We start from the raw sequence: 19,763 nt of genomic DNA, 5'->3' as shown, positions 1-19,763 counted from the left end.
AGAATTACCTGTTTCACTGTAACTACTGATCCAGGCAAGAGTGTTGTGTGTTGTCCAGGGATCAAGTTTTCCACACTGCTGTTGTGGTATGTACCTGTAGGAATCTTGCTTTGTTTGTTTGTTTAATTACAGCATTACCTGTAGAGAGAACTAATTTACCAAGCAGAACTACCTGCAGGTACTGTGGTATGAGTTGCTGATATCCCCAGAGATGCTGGCTGTTTGCAGTTACATGACAAGTTGACTGAAATTGCTTCTAATTGTGCTCTGTGCCATAATATATACATTTTTCTTTACTCTGAATGTCTGATATTTTGATAAAGGAGTGTAGCTATTCAACCTTGTGGAGTATAGCAAGAGAAAAATGTGTGTGGCACTCTGTTCTTTATAAAAGCCTGAAGGACCCATCCCTGACAGATAGCTAAGTGGAGTTTGCAGAGACTTTTTACTTTGAGAAAACCACTCTATGTCCCTGCATATAATTCATGAGCACCCACATCTGGTAAAGCTGCTTAAAGGGCAGAGGGGAAATCAGATGTCTGTGTAAGTCCTGTGCTGATGGCAGCAAGCCTTCAGCAACAGCTCATCCTCTGATGGCTGTCTCAGTGTACCTGTAGGAATAAAAGCAGGGCCCTCATTTGACTTAAGATTTTCAGATTTCACATTTTCAAGCTAGAATGTAAGAATTGTTTTTACCTATGTGAAAAACTAAAATTTTGGTGCCCTGTGAATAGAAAAGCTGAGGTGTTAACAGTATATATATTATATACTGATATATATATATATATATATGCATCATATATCAAACCACACAGCTGTTCATCAGAGTGGTTGTTTCCTTAATACTATGCAAGCTTCTGTACCTGTAGTGCTTGTACAGTTCCCCAGGACACATTACACTGTGAAAACAACTGCAGTGAGGATTTGACTTTGTTGGCAGCATTATGTCCTTTCCCATAGAGCACTGAAACTTGGACAGAGTCTGCAGCACACCCAGGTGAACTTCCAAGGGCTGTTCTGGAGGGAGTTGTGCACATAACACGTGGACAATCACAAATACATTGTGAGTTGTGAAGTCCAAAGTGCACCAAGCAGCTGAAAGTGTGTGCACAATTTCGTGCTTCTGCTGTGTGATTTTGTACATTCCCCACAGAACAGAGTGAGCGTTGGGCTCCTGTAGCTGTGCTGCTCTGCTTAGCTAGAGCTAGAGATGGAGATGTTTGTAGGAAAGGGATGTAGGAAAGATTGCTACTGTCTGACAATTTAAATCTTCACTCATTCACAGCAGGGAGTATTGTCAGTTTCACTGCATACAGGTGAGAGCTGACAGATGAAAGCTGCAGGGTGTTGGGGTGGATTGCGCTTGCTGAGTTGTGGGCATATTTGTGCTGGTGAATTTTTGGGACTTAAATTACTTAAATGTATGCATTTGGAGCAAGGTATTTGTGAGAAGATTATAATCAGACTCAACAGAAACAGAAGAATCTTATAGCATGAGTCGAGTTACTCTCAGCATTTTCCACCCTTTGTTCAGATCAGTTCCTTTTGTTGCTTATATCCTGGCTGCAGAAGAGCTCCTGCTCATTAGTGAACTTCTGGATTACTTTTATTCTGTCACACTGGTTAGTGGCCAAGCTTTGTTAAGAGCCAGTTCTTCTCTGCTTCACAGAACTAAATTACACTACGCTAGTGCCAAGATTGTCACAATCTTGGGGTCGTGAGGATTGATAGCATCAGTTACGAGCTTTACTGCTCTTCTGTGGCTAAACTGTCAAACAGAATGAGTCCTCAGGCAGAAATTCCAGATCATTAAACCTGCAAGTACTCTTTGCAATCCTTTTTTCTAAATAAACTCAGGCTTCATCAAGTCTGAAGTTACCCTACTCATCCTAAGGAACCATCTGCTTTGAAATAGAGGAGACATCAATACCTCTCATGTCAGAGTGCCTGGTGTCTTCAGTAGTCCCAGGAATAAACAAACATCTACACTAGTGGCTCTGGATGCTCTCATGCAGATGACTGCAGCAATGTTTCATCTGAAACTCTAGGCTGAAGTGTAGTGATCTCAGACACACCTTCAAGATGCTGAGTATGTTGATGCTGGAAGGGGCAGACATGACCAGGCGGGGCAAGAGTTCTCTGGGCAGCAAACTGGCTGGACTTAATAGCAGAACTAATGATTGGGGATTTCAGTTGTCTCCTGAAAAAGCAACATGGCAAGCTGTGAGCAATCCAGAGGAGGTTCCTGGTCCAGATGTTAGACAAACCGACCAGAGGTGAAACATTATGGACCTAGTGCTTACCAATGCAGAGGAGCTTATTAAAGAGGTTAAGGTTGGAGGTAGTCCAGGCTGCGGTGCTCGTGCCCTGGCTGAGTTTGAGATCTTGAGGAATATGGTCCTGGCAAAGAGCAGAGTCAGAACCCTGAACTTCAACAAAATGAAATTTCATTTGATTAAGCAGGTAATGAGGGAGATCCTCTGGGCAGCTGTCCTTAGGGATAAAGAAAATGAGCAGAAATGGCCACTCCTTAAGGACACCTTTCTTAGAACACGAGAGTTCTCCATTGTCATGTATTTTGAAATGAAGCAGAGGAGACAGGAAGCTGACATGGCTGAATGAGGACCTGTTGGTCAAACTGAGGTGTGAGAAGGAAATGCATTGGCAGCAGAAGCAGGGACATGTGGCCTGGAAGGATTACAGGGATGATGTCCGGATGTGTACAAAAGAGTTTGGGAAAGACAAGGCACAGATGGAACTGTACTTGACAGGGGATGCAAAGAATAACAAGAAGGGATTCTGTAGGAAACTGGGTAAGAAGAGAAAGGCCAAGGAGAACGTACTTCCTCTGATAAGTAGGAAGAGAGAACTGGCAACAGCAGGTATAGAGAAGGCTGAACTATTCAACAAGTTTTTTGCCTCAGTTAGGTCTCACACATCTCTCATCTCTCATGTTCCTGAACCTCTAGGTGGATGTTGGGGGGATGAAAATCCCTCTCAATGGAAGCAGAGTTTGAGATCACCTGATGAGACCGAACACATACAAGTCTATTGGGCCAATGACTGGACATGCATTCCAGGGTGATGAGGAAGATGGCAGGCAGAAGGTTATAGTCAATGGCTCTATGGAGGCCAATGGCAAGTGTTGTCCCTCAGAGTTCTGTCTGAGGGTCTGGTGCTCTTCGGCATCTTTATCAGTGACATAGACAGTGAGATAGAGTGCAGCCTCAGCAAGCTTGCTAATGACACAAAACTGAATGGTACAACAGAAGGATGGAATGCTATTGAAAGGCACCTGGATGGGCTTGAGAAGTGAGCCCTTATGAACTTAGTGATGTTCAACAGTGCCAAGTGGAAGGTGTTGCACTTAGTTTGAGGCAATCTCAGATGTGAGTACAGACTGGGAGGACTCATTGAGAGCAGCCCTGCAGAGGAGGCTCAGAAAGCATCTGGGCTAAATCAAAAGAGGAGCGGCCAGCAAGTCAAGAGAGGTGATTGTCCCCCTCTGTGAGGTCCAATCAGGTATACTGCATCCACGCTTGGGGCCCCCAGCACAAGAAAGACATATGGAGCTGTTGGAACAGGTCTGGAGGAACAGATTACCACAGAGATGGGCTGGAAACAAAGGGCTGGAACACCTCTCCTGTGACAATATGTTGAGGGAGCTGGGCTTGTTCAGCTTAAAAAGAAAGGTCTGAGAAGAACTTATTGTGGCCTTCCAGTACTTAAAAGGAACTTAGAAACAGGAGGGAAACGGACTTTTTATGTGATCTGATACTGATGGGACAAGTAGGAACAGTTTTAAACTTCAGAAGAGGATTAGATGCAAGGAAGAAATTCTTCACTCAGAGAGAGCTGAGGTACTGATGTAGGTTGCCCATCGAAGCTGTGGATGCTCCAATCCCTGGAGGTGTTCGAGACCAGATTGGATGATGTCCTGGGCAGCCTGAGCTGGGGGGGCGTGGGGAGCAACCTTGCCTGTGGCTGGCAGGTTGAAACTGAATGATCTTCCAACCTAAGCCACCTCCATGATCTGGAAGAACCCTCATTTTTTAATGGCTTACATTAACAACCAACTTGATTCAGATACCGAACACAGAATGTTAAAAAGTCAAATCTCAGTCTGAACCAATAGTTGTCTGTAATGCTGGTAAACATCAGATACCTGAGGAAGTACTGTGAGAGTTAGAGCAAGTTAGGAACAATCTCTATGTGTGATCCTCTTAACCATTGGTGACTTGAGGAGTTCCTCACCCAGAAGTCACATCTTCATATTGTGTTTGAACTAATTTGTCTAATCTGTTTGAAACTCTGTGTTACTGCAGCAGTGAAATCTGCAATTTTTAGAAATACTAGTGAAAAAATAGTGCTTGTTTTCTTGAAGCTGCTCATCATTGGAGAAGTGTATTCTCTAGAGTATTTGTAACTCGGCTGACCTAAATATCTGAGTTGTATTACTACAAGCAGTGTCTTCCTGATGGCAAGTTTTCCCAAAATTTATCAGTCTATAGCAAACAGAAATTTTAGTGGTTTGTTGCATACATTGAATTACCCCCTTGGATGTAATGAATATACCCAGTACCTCTTATTCAGTTGGTACACATTCAGTTGTGTTTTCTGTTGTTCTCACCATTTTATTTTGCCACAGGCCTTGTTTTTAACATGGTAGTATTGCTATAATAGTCATCTTCTTGGAGTGGCATGTATGAAATGTTGTATATGAAGTGAACAATAATTAGGCCTAGCATAAAAAATAAAAATCAGAAGGTTGTTAAAGTCAATTCTTTCTACTTGGCAAATTTGCATTTTCTGTTTTCTGTCTGTCTCCTCTTTGCAGCATTAGCCACTATGTGCTGGTGATGTCGTTGACCATATTTATGATGCTGATGAACGGACTGGCCCAGCTGCTAACTACAAAGAGACTTGAACTTTCCAGAAGGACTAAGCACCATTCTACGTGATAAAGCAATAAATATTCCTGCCCTTAAGTTCACCCTCTGCCTTCTTCTGAACCAACTTCCACTTCTGTAATGTAAATATAAGTTAATGGACTTGAGTGCTAAAATCCCATCCTGGATCAGAGCGCGCTGCTGACAGAGTCATACTGTCCTATGACTGAAATTTGTATTTGGAGATTGTCATTTAGACATCAGTGGGACTGAAACAACCTTGGCTTTATTCTCTAAGTGCGCATATTTTTTGAAAATAAAAACAATATAAAGTCTGATTTAAAAGAAATAGGCAATCATTTTTTGTTTTTTTTTTGTTTTTTTTTTCAATTGTTAGAACTCTTCCGCCAGCTGTTTATCTCATGTGCATGCTTTCATTTGGAGTCTGCAAAGTCCCGCCTTCACTGCACGTCTCACACAAGCACTTCTCAGACTGAAGCATGAATAAAATCAGTCTGGGCAGATTTTTGTATGTTGCCAGTATGGCATATGCATTTGACTATCTCTGAAACTGGATATAACTTTTGCAAGCCTGTAAACCTGAGACAGGCTGTGTATGTAAGACAGGTTAAGATTGGTATGCTGTGAAGTTCTTGCTGTGAGACAAAAGCTTTTAGCTAACCTGAGTGCAAACTGTGGTCTCCTGCTGCCTCTGTCGCTGACACTTGGGCAGGCTGAGCACTAAGCCAGATGAGGTAATCGATCCAAATGAAAATGAACCTGATTAAGGAACTGTAGAATAGTATTTCGACAGATTCCCCAGTCCAGCTCATGATGGAGGGCAGGTAGAAAGGTTAGGACTGCTTATTTCAGTGACAGACTAGAGTTAGATCGGCATAAAGACGTCGTGAAACTGCAGCTGGAGCTAGTGGTTTGCACAGAGAGATGCTCATTATGCTGTACTGAGGATTTTTTTCCTTTGTTTCTGTGTTTTCCTTTCCACTTGTGTTCTGGTCTCAGTTGCAAGGGTCAGGCTGGGTAATGGTGGCACCATGAGAAAACACAAACACAAATCTCCTGCTTTTAATGCTGATTAGAAGGGAGAGCACAAAGAACTGGGAGGCTTATAGCTTCTGCTATCATGGGTGCTCCTGGGGTTCCAGTAATTGTAAAGCCATTGCATGAGGCATTGAGTGGTCTTCTAGCTTCGTGGCCTTTCCAACAGCAAACATCATCTTCCTTGCCACTAGCCCAAAGTTAATAAAGTAGCTCAAACTATAGCACCCACCTACACGATGATGCTGCAGCATTCCTTGAAGTCATCTTTTGCAAGAGTTAAACAGAAACAGTACTTCTCGCTCAGCTGGAGGCCTACACAGTAATGTGTCCTGTCGTTGAAGCAGTGTTTTTCATCCACACTATCGCTGAAGTGGCCCCATGAAGCAGATCCCTATGCACAGTAAAGAAAGTAAGAAGGAAAAAAAAAAGTTTTTTCTATTGTGTCATGGCATCACCAACAAATTCAGCTGTGCAGTATCCCCATGTCACCCTTCCAAGTTGCAGCCAGGCCTTCCTGTCTGAGAGGTGATGCATATGGTGCGTGGCGCTGGCAGCCAAGGCTAGACATTCGTCATGGGGCTACTCCAATATTCTTTCCAGCCATCTGGCATTTGGCCGTGCTCACACGGCTGTTTAATGTGTTTGGAAACTAGTCATCCCTGCAGGAAGTTTGGCTGGGAGAAGCCAGTCACAAAGTTCCATCTGCTTGCTGAGTGCTGGAGAATATCCTGTCGTGGGCCTGCAGTCATCCACACGCTTTCAGAATGCCTCTTGAGAGTGGCTGAGCACTGGAGAGGGAGCCATTTTTCCGCTAGGTAGTGGTCCAGTGGCACTTCTGAGCGTGTTGCTAGCGCAGCTGGTCTCAGTCACAGAACATATTACACATTTGTTACAGGACATACATTCAGACTTGTGTGTCGGAACGTGGGCATGTGCCTACTGCCAGTCACCACTGTTATACCAAAGGCAAAGAGTAACCATGAGTATATTGACAGCTGCTGCCAGAGCAAACACCGTGTTAAGATGTGGAAACCTGCCATGCTTGTTCTCCTTGGATCCAGGAAGCTTTTGCTGTGGAGAGCTATTCCCACCTTGGACCCGTATTGAGTAACCCCAAACTAAAGGTGCACGTTGGGTACCACCACCAGCTTTTGGGACCTAACTGAACTCTTGAGACCTCTGTCTGCAGCTCTGTCACTTCAGTGTGTGCAGCCATAGGCAGCTGAGCATCCTAGTCTCCCTCGCTAGAGCAATTCCTTTGTAAAGTGACTGTCTACAGAGCAAATTCACTGATGGGAGCAACTGAACAGCTGGCTTTGCTCTGTCATGAAGGAATTGACTCGAAAAATAGGAATGCTGGACCCGCAGGGCTGCCATCTTGAAAACAGATCTTCTGCAGGCATGTCAGAAATGCTTGCTATCTATGACAAGACTAAATGGATGCCCTACCTATCCAACACAGATGGTGGAGATATGTGCTGCTTAGAGCTGCAGGCCCCCTGAGAGAGGGTGTGGAAACTCAGGTCATCTTTTATCATCTCAGAGTATGGTAATAATGCATTGGCTTACCCCACTGTGTCTGGTGCTGATAGTAAGAATAATCAAAATATGCTGGTGTGCAGGCGAATGGAAATGGCTGTGAAAGTACAACCTGCATCAGTCAAACTTTCTGCTTGTGGCTTTCATCATCTCCTTCCACTCCTGTAAGAACACAATGGAGATAATGAGCATTTGCATCACACATACTGGTTTTTTCCCTGGTGCTTCTCTGGAAGAGGCCATTCTTGTTTGCTGTTTGCTCTGGTTGGCCGTCATGGCAGCAACCTTATCTCACCTTTGCCCTTCCCCTGCCAGCCCTGTGCATCTCTGTGCCTTTTGCACATTCAGTTTCTAGCAGAGACCATGGGAGTGCTGGAGAGGATCTCTGGTGGAATAGCAGGGCTGGCGGTGCCATTCCTATTCCTCCCCAGGGGAAGCTTTTGCTAGAGTCTTGGCCTGCACATTTGGGTTTACTCCAGGACAGGGAAGTGTAAAAAATTCTCCCACTCAGCCACTTTACGCAGCCCCATGTGGCGTGTGATAAAGTAGGCTCTTGCCTCCTGCTGATGCCTGTTCCTTTCCTTTCCAGAAACAAACATCATTTGCAATAAAAAGTCCTCTCCCATCTCTAATAGCCAAGGTAGGGAACAGAAGTTTGTACTTAGGTGAGCTTAGGCTTTCTTCTGCCTGCTAATGGGTCTTTAATCCTTCTTCTAGAGTGGGGCTCCAGGCACAGGTGCAGGCACGTTGTGAGCCAGCTGAGTCCTGTGCACCAGGGCGAGCATCAGCTGGCCCATATTTTCAGCCAAGAGCACAAAGGTAGAGCTACACTGAGCCCTGCTGCCTTCCATCCTTTTCTTGCTGCAGACTCTCTGACTCCTGGAGCAGGTGAGGCTCCCGGCAGTGAAAGTCTTGGACAGGGAAAGACAAATACTTTGGGGCTGCACCATTGTTGGTTTTTTCTAAATTATACTGGTAGCGTAGCAATGCTTGCAAAGCTTGTGTATGCTTGCTTTCAGAGCCATGGATCCCTGAAGAAGTGACTGTAAACCTGGAATGCCCATCAGGTGTTGTAATGCAAGAGCAAACGATATAAAGATCTTGTAATCTTCACTGCTAGGAATTGTTCTCTGCTATTGTGTTATCAGGACCGCACAAAGCCTTTTGATACAAGTCCAGGAAATGTTTCTTCAGAGATGATGAAGCTTAGATTATATCAAGACCTCTTATGACTCAAACCAAATGACTTCCCCTACCCTCCCCACAGACTAAATCAGACTTTAGAAGCTTTGGCAATCACAATGCACACCACAGCTGTTATCTGAAGGCTGTAGCTGCCTTCTTGAATAAGAACTCATCCATTCATCAGCTTTCATGCTTTTAGCCAATCCTTGCTTTCTAGTATCACACTTGAACAAGTACCCAGTACAAGAAAGACAGAGAGCTGTTGGAGAGAGTCCGGGGGAGAGCCACAAAGATGATGAGGGGACTGGAGCACCTCCCCTATGAAGACAGGATGAGGGAGCTGGGCTTGTTCAGCCTCAGAAAAGAAGGCTGTGGGGTGACCTCATTGCAGCCTTTCTATACCTAAAGGGAGCCTACAAACAGGAGGGGAATCAACTCTTTGAAAAGGCAGATAATAGCAGGACAAGGGGAAATGGTTTGAAGTTGAGGGAGGGAAGATTTAGGTTGGATGTCAGGGGGAATTTCTTTACAGAGAGAGTGGTGAGGTGCTGGAACAGGCTGCCCAGAGAGGCTGTGGATGCCCCATCCCTAGAGATGTTCAAAGCCAGGTTGGATGGAGCCTTGGGCAGCCTGGTCTAGTATTAAATGGGGAGGTTGGTGGCCCTGCATGTGGCAGGGGGGTTGGAGATTCATGATCCTTGAGGTCCCTTCCAACCCTGGCCATTCCGTGATGCTGTGATTCTGTCAACTCCTGAGTCTGGTTTGGCCAAGCCACAATACAGGTATTATTTGAGCCCTCACCTCCCATCTGATTCATAAGAGAGTGATGCTGTTTGTTTCTTAGAATTTTCTGTCTACCTGGATGCTGCAGTTCCTTTTGCTGTGTCTCCCTTTCTGGCTGCCGAGAGTTGCTTCACTCAAATGCCTTTGGCAAAGAGGAGAGCACTTTGGCATTTGGAGAGGACTGGAATGGGGAAGGTGAAGGCTGAAAGCCTCGTGGCACTCATCCCATTCCTGTGACCTTTGAAATCAAGCTTGTTGATATTTTCTCCATTTATTTATTGACTTGTGCTTGGAAGCAAGCTGCATAACTTTCTAACTTTGACAGTGGGTAATATCAAATGGAAATCAAGGAAAACACACTATTTCATTTGCATTTTATTCTGCAGACAAGATGTAAGAGCAAATGCTTTTTTTTTTCTTTTTATTCCCTTTGATGTTACATATGGTGAAGCTGGCTCACAGGTTTACTGTTTGCTCGAGTCATTACTGCTGACGAGCCTGCTAATGACTGGATACATGCAGTGACTCCTCTGAGAGAGAAGATGACAAGCCGACGTGCCCAACCAGATGTGCCTGCAACAGGAACCACACAGTGAAAGAGCATAAGTTTTGTGCCATCTGCAGCAAGGCTCCTGTCACTTCCATTGCTGTGAGGTCCCTCCGGACCTCGGCCATCCCATGATCAAGAGCTGGGTTGCTAAGTCCTGCCGGCTCATGCTTCAACCATTGGCCAAGCAGAGGGTGAGGGGTGCAGAGTCAGGCCTGAGTAATTTAAACTTAAAATGCTGCAAGTACTGTCATGGCTGCCTTCACCATTTCTGCCTTGCAGCAAGATGGGAGAATAGATGAGGAAGCCGTGTGTCACTGCACAGCTCTTCTTCCTGGCCAGTCTGCAGCACAACTCCAGCAACCCAGGGCTGATCCAAAGGACTGCCGTGCAGAAACATGCTGCAAAATCGAACTGCTGACATTTAGGGCTGGAGAACTTTCTGACCCAGGCCTCAGCTCCTCTAATTAAACTTAGTTTATCGCTTTTGCACAAATGCTAAAGGACAAGGCATGTTGAGCACACTTCTCATATTGACTTTCTTTGGAGTAACCTTTTATGTATCTCAGTAGATGTGTCCTTTTGTGCTGGACATCATTATTCTGCCTTCTTGGCATGTGAGACAATACAAGAGAAGAACTGCAGTCATTTCAGCTGGGGTTGAAACCTGGTGCTTGTCCTGGTGGGAATGTGAGCAGAGATGGGTTTTGGAAATACCGCTATTTTGTTTCAGTATCAATTTTTGTACAAAGTTAAGGGATGCTGGAACTTACTGTACAAAACTTTGCTCCCCAGAGTTATATTTAACTGGTCGGATGTTTGTTTCTCTAGATTTCTAGAAGTGAGTGGATATTTTCCAAAATCAGATTTGAGCTTCTTGTATCTGACCTGCTGTGAAAGAAGGTATGTGTGTAACCACCAGGCACTTTGTCGTACAGTGTTGTTGTTCTGCATCTATTCTAAGCTATACTAAGATTAGTCCTAAAAATGCTACAGATTTGCTTGCTTTACTGTAGCTTAGCAATTGACTGGTATTTACCACAGCAAGCAGAAACAAAATATGCATGTCATATTTGAAGTATGAAATAATGAAAGAAAGCCTCCTAGTACTTGGGATGACAGCCAAGTCTTTATCCAGGACCTAAATCAAACATAAACTTTCTGAAACATCATCCAAAGCTCCCGATTCCTGGGGCTTTACTCCAGCCCCCAGGCAGTACTGCTGTGAATCCTGGCTGACCCCTGCTCTGAGCGGGGTGTGCAACAATTTCCCTCAAAGGTCCTGCTTAGCCTCCTGCTGGCTGGGGCCAGGCGCTGGTGCAGACGCAGTGCCCATGGCCAGGGGATGTGTTGGATCCCGCTGGGTCATCGTGGTAGCTGGTCTGTTGCCTTGGAGCCTGTTTTCTTGGTTTGCTCCTTCTGTTTGGTTGTTCAGGATTGTTTTACCTGTTTATTTGTTTTTTTCCTCAATTAACAACTGGGAGAGTAGCTGGTTTCCTTAATTCATTTTCATATGACTCACCTCAAGAAGTGCTCAAGCTTCCTCTTAGAGAAAAAAAGCTGAATGCATTTATTCTGCTTGGCAGGGAATGAATTCTCAAGAAACTGCTCTACTGAGCAGGGGAATGGACTCTGTCATTTTCTCTTCTCAGTCCTTTCTCCTTGCAGAAGTGCATGACATCTGGGGAGAATCAGGCTTTCCATTAGTGGATGCATGCAAGACCCCACGGGCAGGAGTGCAGAGTAACTGGCTCTGCAGTCTGCAGGTGCACACTAATGGTGTTTTAAGGCTCTGTTTCAGCAAGGCCCTGCTGCTACCTATCACTCTAACACGATGTATTCAGACCGAGTGGCTGTAACTATTAATTCTTTGTGAAAAATCATGGCAGCTGTGAGCTTTCTGCATGCAAAGCAAACCAGCTAAGGTAAGTGGAGATGACCTCCCACATAGTTCACACAGCAATTAACCTCAGCAATAGAAAGAAAAATTAGAATGGTCACTGACGTTTGGAGAATTACCTTGTTATACATTGCAAATACCCTCACTCTAAGTAGTTATCGAACTTAGTCTGTACAACAGTAATGCAAATATGCTTTTCACGGGTTTGACAGCTTGTTCCCATCCTTGCTCAGAGTGGTGGAGTGTGTAAGATGGATTGACGTACGCGCTCCTGAAGGCAAAATGCGCTTTGCTTGTCAGGTGAGAGCTAAATGCCATTATTTATTTGTGCATTTTGCAAGTCCACCAATGCGCCTCACTAATAAGAGCAGGAACGCAGTAATGATTCTGTTTAATTAAGGGAAAAATAACTTCCTTGCCAGCCCTAAGTGCTGTTTGATCTATCTGAGATGTCACAGGACGGGAGAACTCCAGCAAAGGGCTGAGGAAGCACTATTTGTGCTCGGCGCGCGGAGCTTTATGAAAGCAATTTACATATTTGCACACTGAAGCATGACTACCAGCACATAAGCAGGGTGATAAATGATTAACTATAAAAGATTGACAGTTTCGGCAAAAATCCAGCTAAGCACTTAGGCGTGTGCCTAACTTCAAACAAGCTGGCTCTGCTGACTGCAGTGGGGCAGGGTCGGGCCCTTTCCTGAGCTTAGGAAGCTGCTTGTGCATTCAATTAGATGTGTGCTGAGGGGGCCTGGAGGACAAGAATTTGGCAAAAGGAACTTATGGAAGGGAAAAACTTGCACGTGTAGCACCCAAATCAGGTATCCTCATTCCTATTGATGGAGCTGCAGCTGCCAGCTGGCTAGTTGCCCAAAGGACTTGTTGCCCATTTCAACAAATGCTTTGTTTTTAATTTTGGGGAACAGAAACTTGTTAAATATTTTACTGTTATTTGATGAAAGACACATTCTGCTTTGGCCAAATACTGCTTTCACAAAATGGCTAAACTGGAAAATGAATGAGGCCAAAAAAAGCCCCAGCAGTGACAGAAGCACCAACCCTCCAACGCTGTTTTCATTTTGCAGTAACTCCTTTCCAACAACTCACTTTCTTGTGGCATGTCTGGGAGTTCTCAAACTGGAGGTGGAGGTGGCAGCTCTAAACCACAGGTGTTACTGAAAGCTGAAGGTCCAAATCAGGGTCACTCTGATACCACGCTGCTGCTGCATGGCCTATGCTTTTTGGGGAGATTTTTGACCAATATTTTTAATTTTTTATTCTACTTCTGCTGGTACCGTGTGTTACAGTATGTCTGAAGTTGATGCTGGTTGAACAAAACTTAAAACACATCAGTGTGATTGTGTCTTTCAGTCAGGAAGCCAATAATCTCCCTTTCTGGAATAAAAATGAAATGAATGGATTCAGTGCCCAAAACATCGGCCCTGTAAATCACATAAATCACACCAGGAGAGGAAGGTAGGTTTTTATTTTTATTTTTTTTTGAAACCAGCTTCTGTGTTTTGTTTTGCCTGCGAAATCCTTCCTGCTTCTCAAATGCAAGATAACATAGCCAGAAATGATGTAATGATAGATGTTTAACTGCAGTTTTCATTTCATATTCCTGAAGTAAGAATGGGAGAAAAAATAGATATGTTAACGATCTCCTATCATCATCACATCCTCTTCTGCTAATATGGGAAGAGGACACAAAATTACCTGGACAGAAACTAAGTATAGTGACTTCAGTTATTCCTCAGCTGAAGCTGTTTTTCAGCGTGTGAGCACAAAAAGCTTCAAGAGACAATGCATAAAAATGCTATTATCTTCAGGGAAAAAAAGCAATATTCAGCTGACTTGACCGTTGTACAGGTGAAAGCACACCATGTACCAAGACTGTTGAGTGTATATTTGCATGAGATTAGTTAAATCATCTAAGAAAAATGCCCCCCCCTCATCTGCCTCACCCTACGCTCAGCTGCTGAGGAACTTGTAAGCAAAAGCAGCAATGGGATGCAGCACTGCATGAGCAATGCCATTATTTTTCTGAGAAAAGAAAAGGCCCAGGGAGGCAGAAGGAAGAAGACGAGTGGTAGGAAACACTAGTGGGGAATCGGGCAGCTGTGGTCACTGTCACAGCAGGCAACATGGGGCAACTCGATGACATGTCTGACATCACTTTGTTGTACTTGATTTTATCTTGAACAGAACATTACGGCACCAAAACCCACAGGCTTTGCTGGGGGGGCACAGCACACGTCAGAACTTCGCTATGAAATGGGAATCATTTGGCAGGATGAGCACCCCTTACCCCTTCTCCCCAGTGCTAACAGCCTACCTGGACACGAGAGGCAATTTCCTATCTCTGCCTGTGTGCAGCAGGAATCTGATCACAGATTGGGGTCTCTGGGAAAGGCAGCGATGCCAGTAATAACTCCTGCAGCATCAGCTAAATGACGTTACCCAGGTTTTGATTGCTGATACGATACAACAGCGTTTGCTGGAGCTCAGGCAGACGCTGGCCTTCCCAGCGTAGCTTTAGTGCTTGCCTGCCAGGGTGGATGGGGCCTTTTTGTGGACTGGTTTTGTGTTGTTCCAAAGCCTTCACAGGCAATTTGGAGAATATGTCCCCAGGACATTGTGCTTTGGAAAACAGGCATAGGGGTTGGGATGTGTTAGCTCAGCCGCAGTTTTATTGGCAATATGGGACACGAAATAACACAAAGTTTTCATCTGGCTGTAGAAATTACTAAATAGAAGTACTTTACGACTTTGGGAAAGTTACATTCTTGTCATGTTTCAGCATTTGCAGATACAGCAGATGAAGCAAATGAAATTATGCATGCACTAAAAGAATGCATTGTTAGCTACAGTTTTTATTAACTTGCCTGCAAATAAATAAACGCGAGCAACTAGAAGATATATCTTGAAGATTTGGTAGACTTTTTTTTTTTGCTTTATGCCTACATATGTATATGTGTGTGTACCTGCAGGTGGCCTACCAGCCGTGACCTGTGGTGTTTGGTACCCGGTGGATCGCACTGTGTAGGAGCAGCCACATGACTGCACATCCCTCATTTGCATTCCAGCTGGATACAGCTTTGGCAATTCGTTTATGCAACTGAATGTATGCAATCACCAATAACACAGTCCGCAATAAGTCCCAATTAACGTTGCTGCAGGAACCTTCCTTCATGTTTGTGCTGGCTTCTGTAGATTTAAATGCTCAACCTTAACGATGTATTAATGTTGTTTTCTTTCCCTCTTTCTTTCAAGTGCTGTGCTTGCAGTATCAGATCCACCATTTATTTTGTTCTCTTTGCCCAGTGGGGACACTTTTTCCACTGACTGTTTAATAAGAAGCCTTCATGAATACAAAAGCCATTTATCTTTATTAGTTGAATATTTTTGTTCATCACTTCTCTTAATTTTATGAATTAAATATTTATTGATTTTTTTCCACAAAGAAAAATGCCTCACTGCTCACTAAGAACAATTACACCAGCTATGTATGGGGAACAAGAACCATAAGCAAAGCAAACTGACATCTGTAAATCATGTCAGAAGTGACAGGAACTGCGCAGCTTCCAATATGGAATCACAGAATGGCTTAGATTGGAAGGGACTCTGCAGCCCACCCAGTTCCAGCACCCTGTTGTGTGCAGGGCTGCCACCACTAATCAGATCAGACTGCTCAGGGCCCATCCAGCCTGGACTTGAATGCTGCTTTTACTTTAAGGCCATTCCCACTTGCCCTATCACTGTGTAAAAAGTCAGTCCTTTCAAGTACTGTAAGGCTGCACTGAGGTCTCCCCGCAGCTTCTCTTCTCCTGGCTGATCAAACCCAGCTCCCTCAGCCTGTCTCCATAGGAGAGGTGCTCCAGCCCTCTGAGCCCTTAATGGCCCTCTTCTGGGCCCATTCAAACATCTCCATGCCTTTCTTGTGCTGGAGGTCCTGATGAAGTCCTTACTCACTTGAGGGGTTTGCTTTTATTGAAGAAGTCTGTAAAATGGTCTGTGAAAGAATGGATTGCAGCTGTTTGTTTCCTGTGACTTTTTTTTTCTCCTTTTTTTGCTTGTGATGCATGGAAGAAAGGTAAAGAAAGTTTTGTTGTCTTTCCCGCTTTTTGCTTGTAATGCCATCAAGAAATTGAACTGGTGAGCAAGTGTCTGTCTGATATATGAAACCTATTTAATTATAACTGAAAGTGATTACCTTACATTTTTTGATTGATGTATTACTTTCAAGGCTTGAAGGACTGCTGTGGTCATCTGCCAGATATTTCTGCATCAAGCCTACAGCTCTAACTGGAAGTCCGTGAAGAAACCTCCGATAGAAAACTTTGAGTTTGTGTAGAGTACCAGCAACAAGTCACCAAGTCAAAATATGCAGCTTATTTTCAATCTAAATTGTGTATCTTCAAGCTGCAGCGATGGAATTTGATATAGAGTCTGTAGCTATGGCATGGAAACCCCCTGTCGAACAGGGAGTCACTCCAGTATCTCATATGAATTACCAAAATGTTTAAGTCTTTGCCTAAGCACAGGATTGCCTCCTCAAGTTTCAGTTGCAAGCTGAAAACTATCAATAACTCTAAAAACAGTTTCCCTCCCCAGCAGTATTCCGTATTGTTTGACATTATCCTGCTAGATATATAATTATCATGAGATAATTCATTAATATAATGAATATAATCCTATATGCTTCACATTTGACACAGGTTCAAATGGGATATTAGGAAAGATTTCATCTCAGAAGAGCAGTGAGGCAGTGGCACAGGCTGCCCAGGGAGGTGGTGCAGTCACTGTCCCTCGAGGTGTCCAAGAAATGTGGAGATGTAACGCTGAGGGATGTGGTTAGTGGGCATGCTGAGAATGGGTTGGTGGTTGGACTAGATCATCTTAGAGGTCTTTTCCAATCTTAGTGATTCTATGATTCTATATGGTCTGAAAATTTTATCTTTTACTCCTTTAATTCCCAAGAATGTCTTAACAGTGCTTTGGATCACTGCATGCTCTTGGGATAGTTACTTTTGGTCTTGTGAGAGCAAGAAAAAGAGAGCAGCTGTACCAAGAGCAGATGACCTGGTGTGGCCAGAGCTTCTGGGCAAGGCCGTGCCTTTACCCCAGTCCCCTGGGAGCCCAGGCAGGGAAGAGCTGGATGAGTGGCACTTGCTAACCCACCATCTTGGCTGTGTGCTCTTGCCTTGGATTTTCTCTTCTCTCAGGTCTCATTAGTCTTGTAGAAATTCAATCATTGCTGAGGCTTATGCCTCTGAGACTCCTTTGAATTGAGTTGAAGTTGGCTTCAAGAGAGAGAGTGGCAGAGCGCAGTGGAGTAGGTCTTTTCTCCTGAGGACACAGGCTAATGATCCTGGCCTCTGCTTTCCTTTCCCTTCCATCCTGCAGACCTTGGCAGCTGAGATTAAAGAGGTTTTGTGCCCCAGTAGAAATCATCTCCACAGATCACCTTACCTCAGGCAAATACTGCCTCTGGGGATGCAGCCAGCCCTCTGAGCCCTGCAATCCAAACTGGCCAACAGGAAGCTCATTTCTGACTCCCTCAAAGCCTGCAGGATGCCCCACAGACCTGGACTTTTGTACATGTTTTCAGGATTGAGGGAGCTTAGCAAAGAAAGGGAGCTTCTTGGCAAAAAAAAAGAGAGCTGCTGTCCCTGTGCCTTGACCTCTGCAAAAGGTTTCCTCAGCTGCTATTGGCCCACAGCTAGGGCATGGCTGCAAAGTTTCAGGTAGTTTCTGGACACCCAGCTGTAATTACTTCTTTTCTTTAAGGAAGCCATAATTAATAGCTCTTTGGGTTGGATGGCTGCCAGTGGCACTGTCAGTAGGATGACTTCTCCACTGGTAAAGACAAAAGTTTGGACCTTCAGCAACAAGGGAGGACAGTCCTCTCCAAGCTGGCTCAGGGGTAAGAAATGAAGATTTCCTTCCTCTCTGGGCAACCACAAACTGTGCAGGAGGTATACTGTCTGATCCCAGCTGGGCTTACACCACAGGTGATGTGGGATTGCCCTAAGGCAGAACAAGCAGCCAAACCAGGAGAAAGGGGCCATGGCCCCATGCTACTTTGCTGGGCTCCATGGGGGACACCTCAGTGCCTTGCTGGTAGGGCAGGCAGACTCCTTGGGCTTCTCACTCTATCCTACCATGGGCTACCATGAAAACCAGTTTTAGGCTTGGAGTTTGCTTTTGCTTTCATTGGAACAGAAACACTGTTTACACAATTGTAGTTTTTGTTATCTGCACTTTTTTCTCCTGCAACTGCAGTAATGTCACCTCCCTCCCACTTCTCTGAGCGCAGAGACATCCGTCAAATGCCCACAGCAAGTTTGTCATGAAATGCCTTCTGACAGGAATGGCAGCTTGCAGCCCACAGCTATGAAGGATGTTATGAAGATCAGCGCGAGGACAGTACATGGGGCAAATGCTGAGGTAATGGCAGGCATCGGGGCTTATATAATATTCTTCAAAATGCTCTTTAATCAACTCTTATTGTGGGACTTCTCCAGCTTTGGTTCTGATGCACTAATTTTCCCCCAGGGCATGTGGCCGTGTCTGTGCTGTTACATCTCATTCTGTGGAAACACTCCTGGAACGATAATTTGCTCATAACTAAAGCCACACTTTATGGAAAAATGAAAGGCAGCAGAACTAGAAGAAATTTTCTGTGTCCCCTGACAGGTAAGATTTGAGTTAACACTTTCCTGCTGGACACAGGCCATCCTCTGATCACTCATACTCTTGCATTTAAGCTCTACTGATACTTCATCTTCCCATTACTGATCCTGTGGCAGGTAATGCCTTCTTCAGGAACGTGCCTTCCTCTCTCTGAAGGCACACACACTGCTGTGGAGGTGACCATGCTGTGAAATGAGCACCCTGAGGGACAGAGTCTGCCCAGAGGTCCATCTGGAAGCATTGTTGCCATTCGGTGTTAACATCCACAGCTTGCATGGTGTGGTGAGCAACCCACATGCAAACATGTATGTCTTTTTTCTCTGTCCTCCTCCTTCGGAGCTTCTACAGAAGCAATTGCCATGGGAAGACCCACTCCCTTGGCTGCCATGCTGCTGGCCTGCACGGAGGTGTGCAGAGCATCAGCTCCATACTGCTGCGTTCACCCTGAGCAAAAACCCTGAAGTGTCTCTGAAGTGCCTGTGCCCGTGGGGAGATCCCAGAGCTCTGCAGCAGGCTTATCACTGCCAGCTGAAAGCAGCCCGGCTCCACGTGACAGCGAGTGATGGTGTATTCTCCTGTGGCATCAGTCAAGTCATGGCTTCACCCATGTTGTGTTCATGATGAAAGGTACTCTACTCCTGCTCCTCCTCCTCCTTCACCTCCCCAGGAGCGACTCTTTGAAAACCAGGGCTGGCTTTCAAGCGCTGACAGTTGAAAGAGATAACAGCACACCGCCCATGAAAGCTAACCCTCCTGAGTGAGCTCATGGGAAAATCTGATCCAACCTGTCTGTCTGAGCACTATTTATCAACACTGCTACCCGAGGATTAGGCAGCCTGGCCCTGCTGCACCGATGAAAGTCGGTGAAAGCAGCTGTTTATATTTCAAGCTTTCTGATGTAGTAGAAAGTCACAAGCTCATACCTCTTTTTTCTCTTTCCCTTTTTGGCAAAGCCTCTAGAGAAACAAACAGTACTCAAAGAATTCAGAATGCTGCTGCCTACATTTATGTAAACATTTCAGGCTGCTGATGTCACATCCTGCTCCCCATCCTAACCTCAGTAAGCGTGAAGAACAGAACTCACACGACAGAGCAGCACTGGCATCATGGAAGCTGAGCGGATTTATGCCAGCTTGTGTGCTTGAATTGCGAAGACAACTCAGCT

General features: G+C 44.9%; 1 protein-coding gene and 1 long non-coding RNA gene across 5 annotated transcripts in view; both read left to right on the top strand.

Annotated features, from left to right (window-relative positions):
- Positions 1–5,640, top strand: part of PIGN (phosphatidylinositol glycan anchor biosynthesis class N) — a 104,506-nt gene extending 98,866 nt beyond the window's left edge. The window contains exon 29 of one of the 3 annotated variants that reach the window (XM_048938523.1): positions 4,838–5,640. In XM_048938523.1, coding sequence (XP_048794480.1) covers positions 4,838–4,961 — 124 coding nt within the window. In that variant the 3' untranslated portion in view covers positions 4,962–5,640. The remainder of the gene's footprint in view (positions 1–4,837) is intronic. The other 2 variants (XM_048938522.1, XM_048938521.1) reach the window with 2 other exon arrangements.
- Positions 5,641–8,085: 2,445 nt separating this feature from the next.
- On the top strand, positions 8,086–13,608 carry LOC125690713 (uncharacterized). Of its 2 annotated transcripts, XR_007375753.1 has the most exons (5): positions 8,086–8,375; positions 8,507–8,554; positions 9,907–10,905; positions 12,115–12,202; positions 13,274–13,608. It is a non-coding gene; the product is annotated as an uncharacterized LOC125690713 (long non-coding RNA). The 2 variants fall into 2 exon arrangements; XR_007375754.1 differs by lacking the exon at positions 8,507–8,554.
- The last annotated feature ends 6,155 nt before the right edge of the window (positions 13,609–19,763 follow it).

This window comes from Lagopus muta, chromosome 3 (assembly GCF_023343835.1).
Source record: "Lagopus muta isolate bLagMut1 chromosome 3, bLagMut1 primary, whole genome shotgun sequence".
Taxonomy (NCBI): Eukaryota; Metazoa; Chordata; class Aves; order Galliformes; family Phasianidae; genus Lagopus; species Lagopus muta.
Note: the sequence above shows the minus strand (reverse complement) of the source record. Positions and strands in the feature narration are given on the sequence as shown.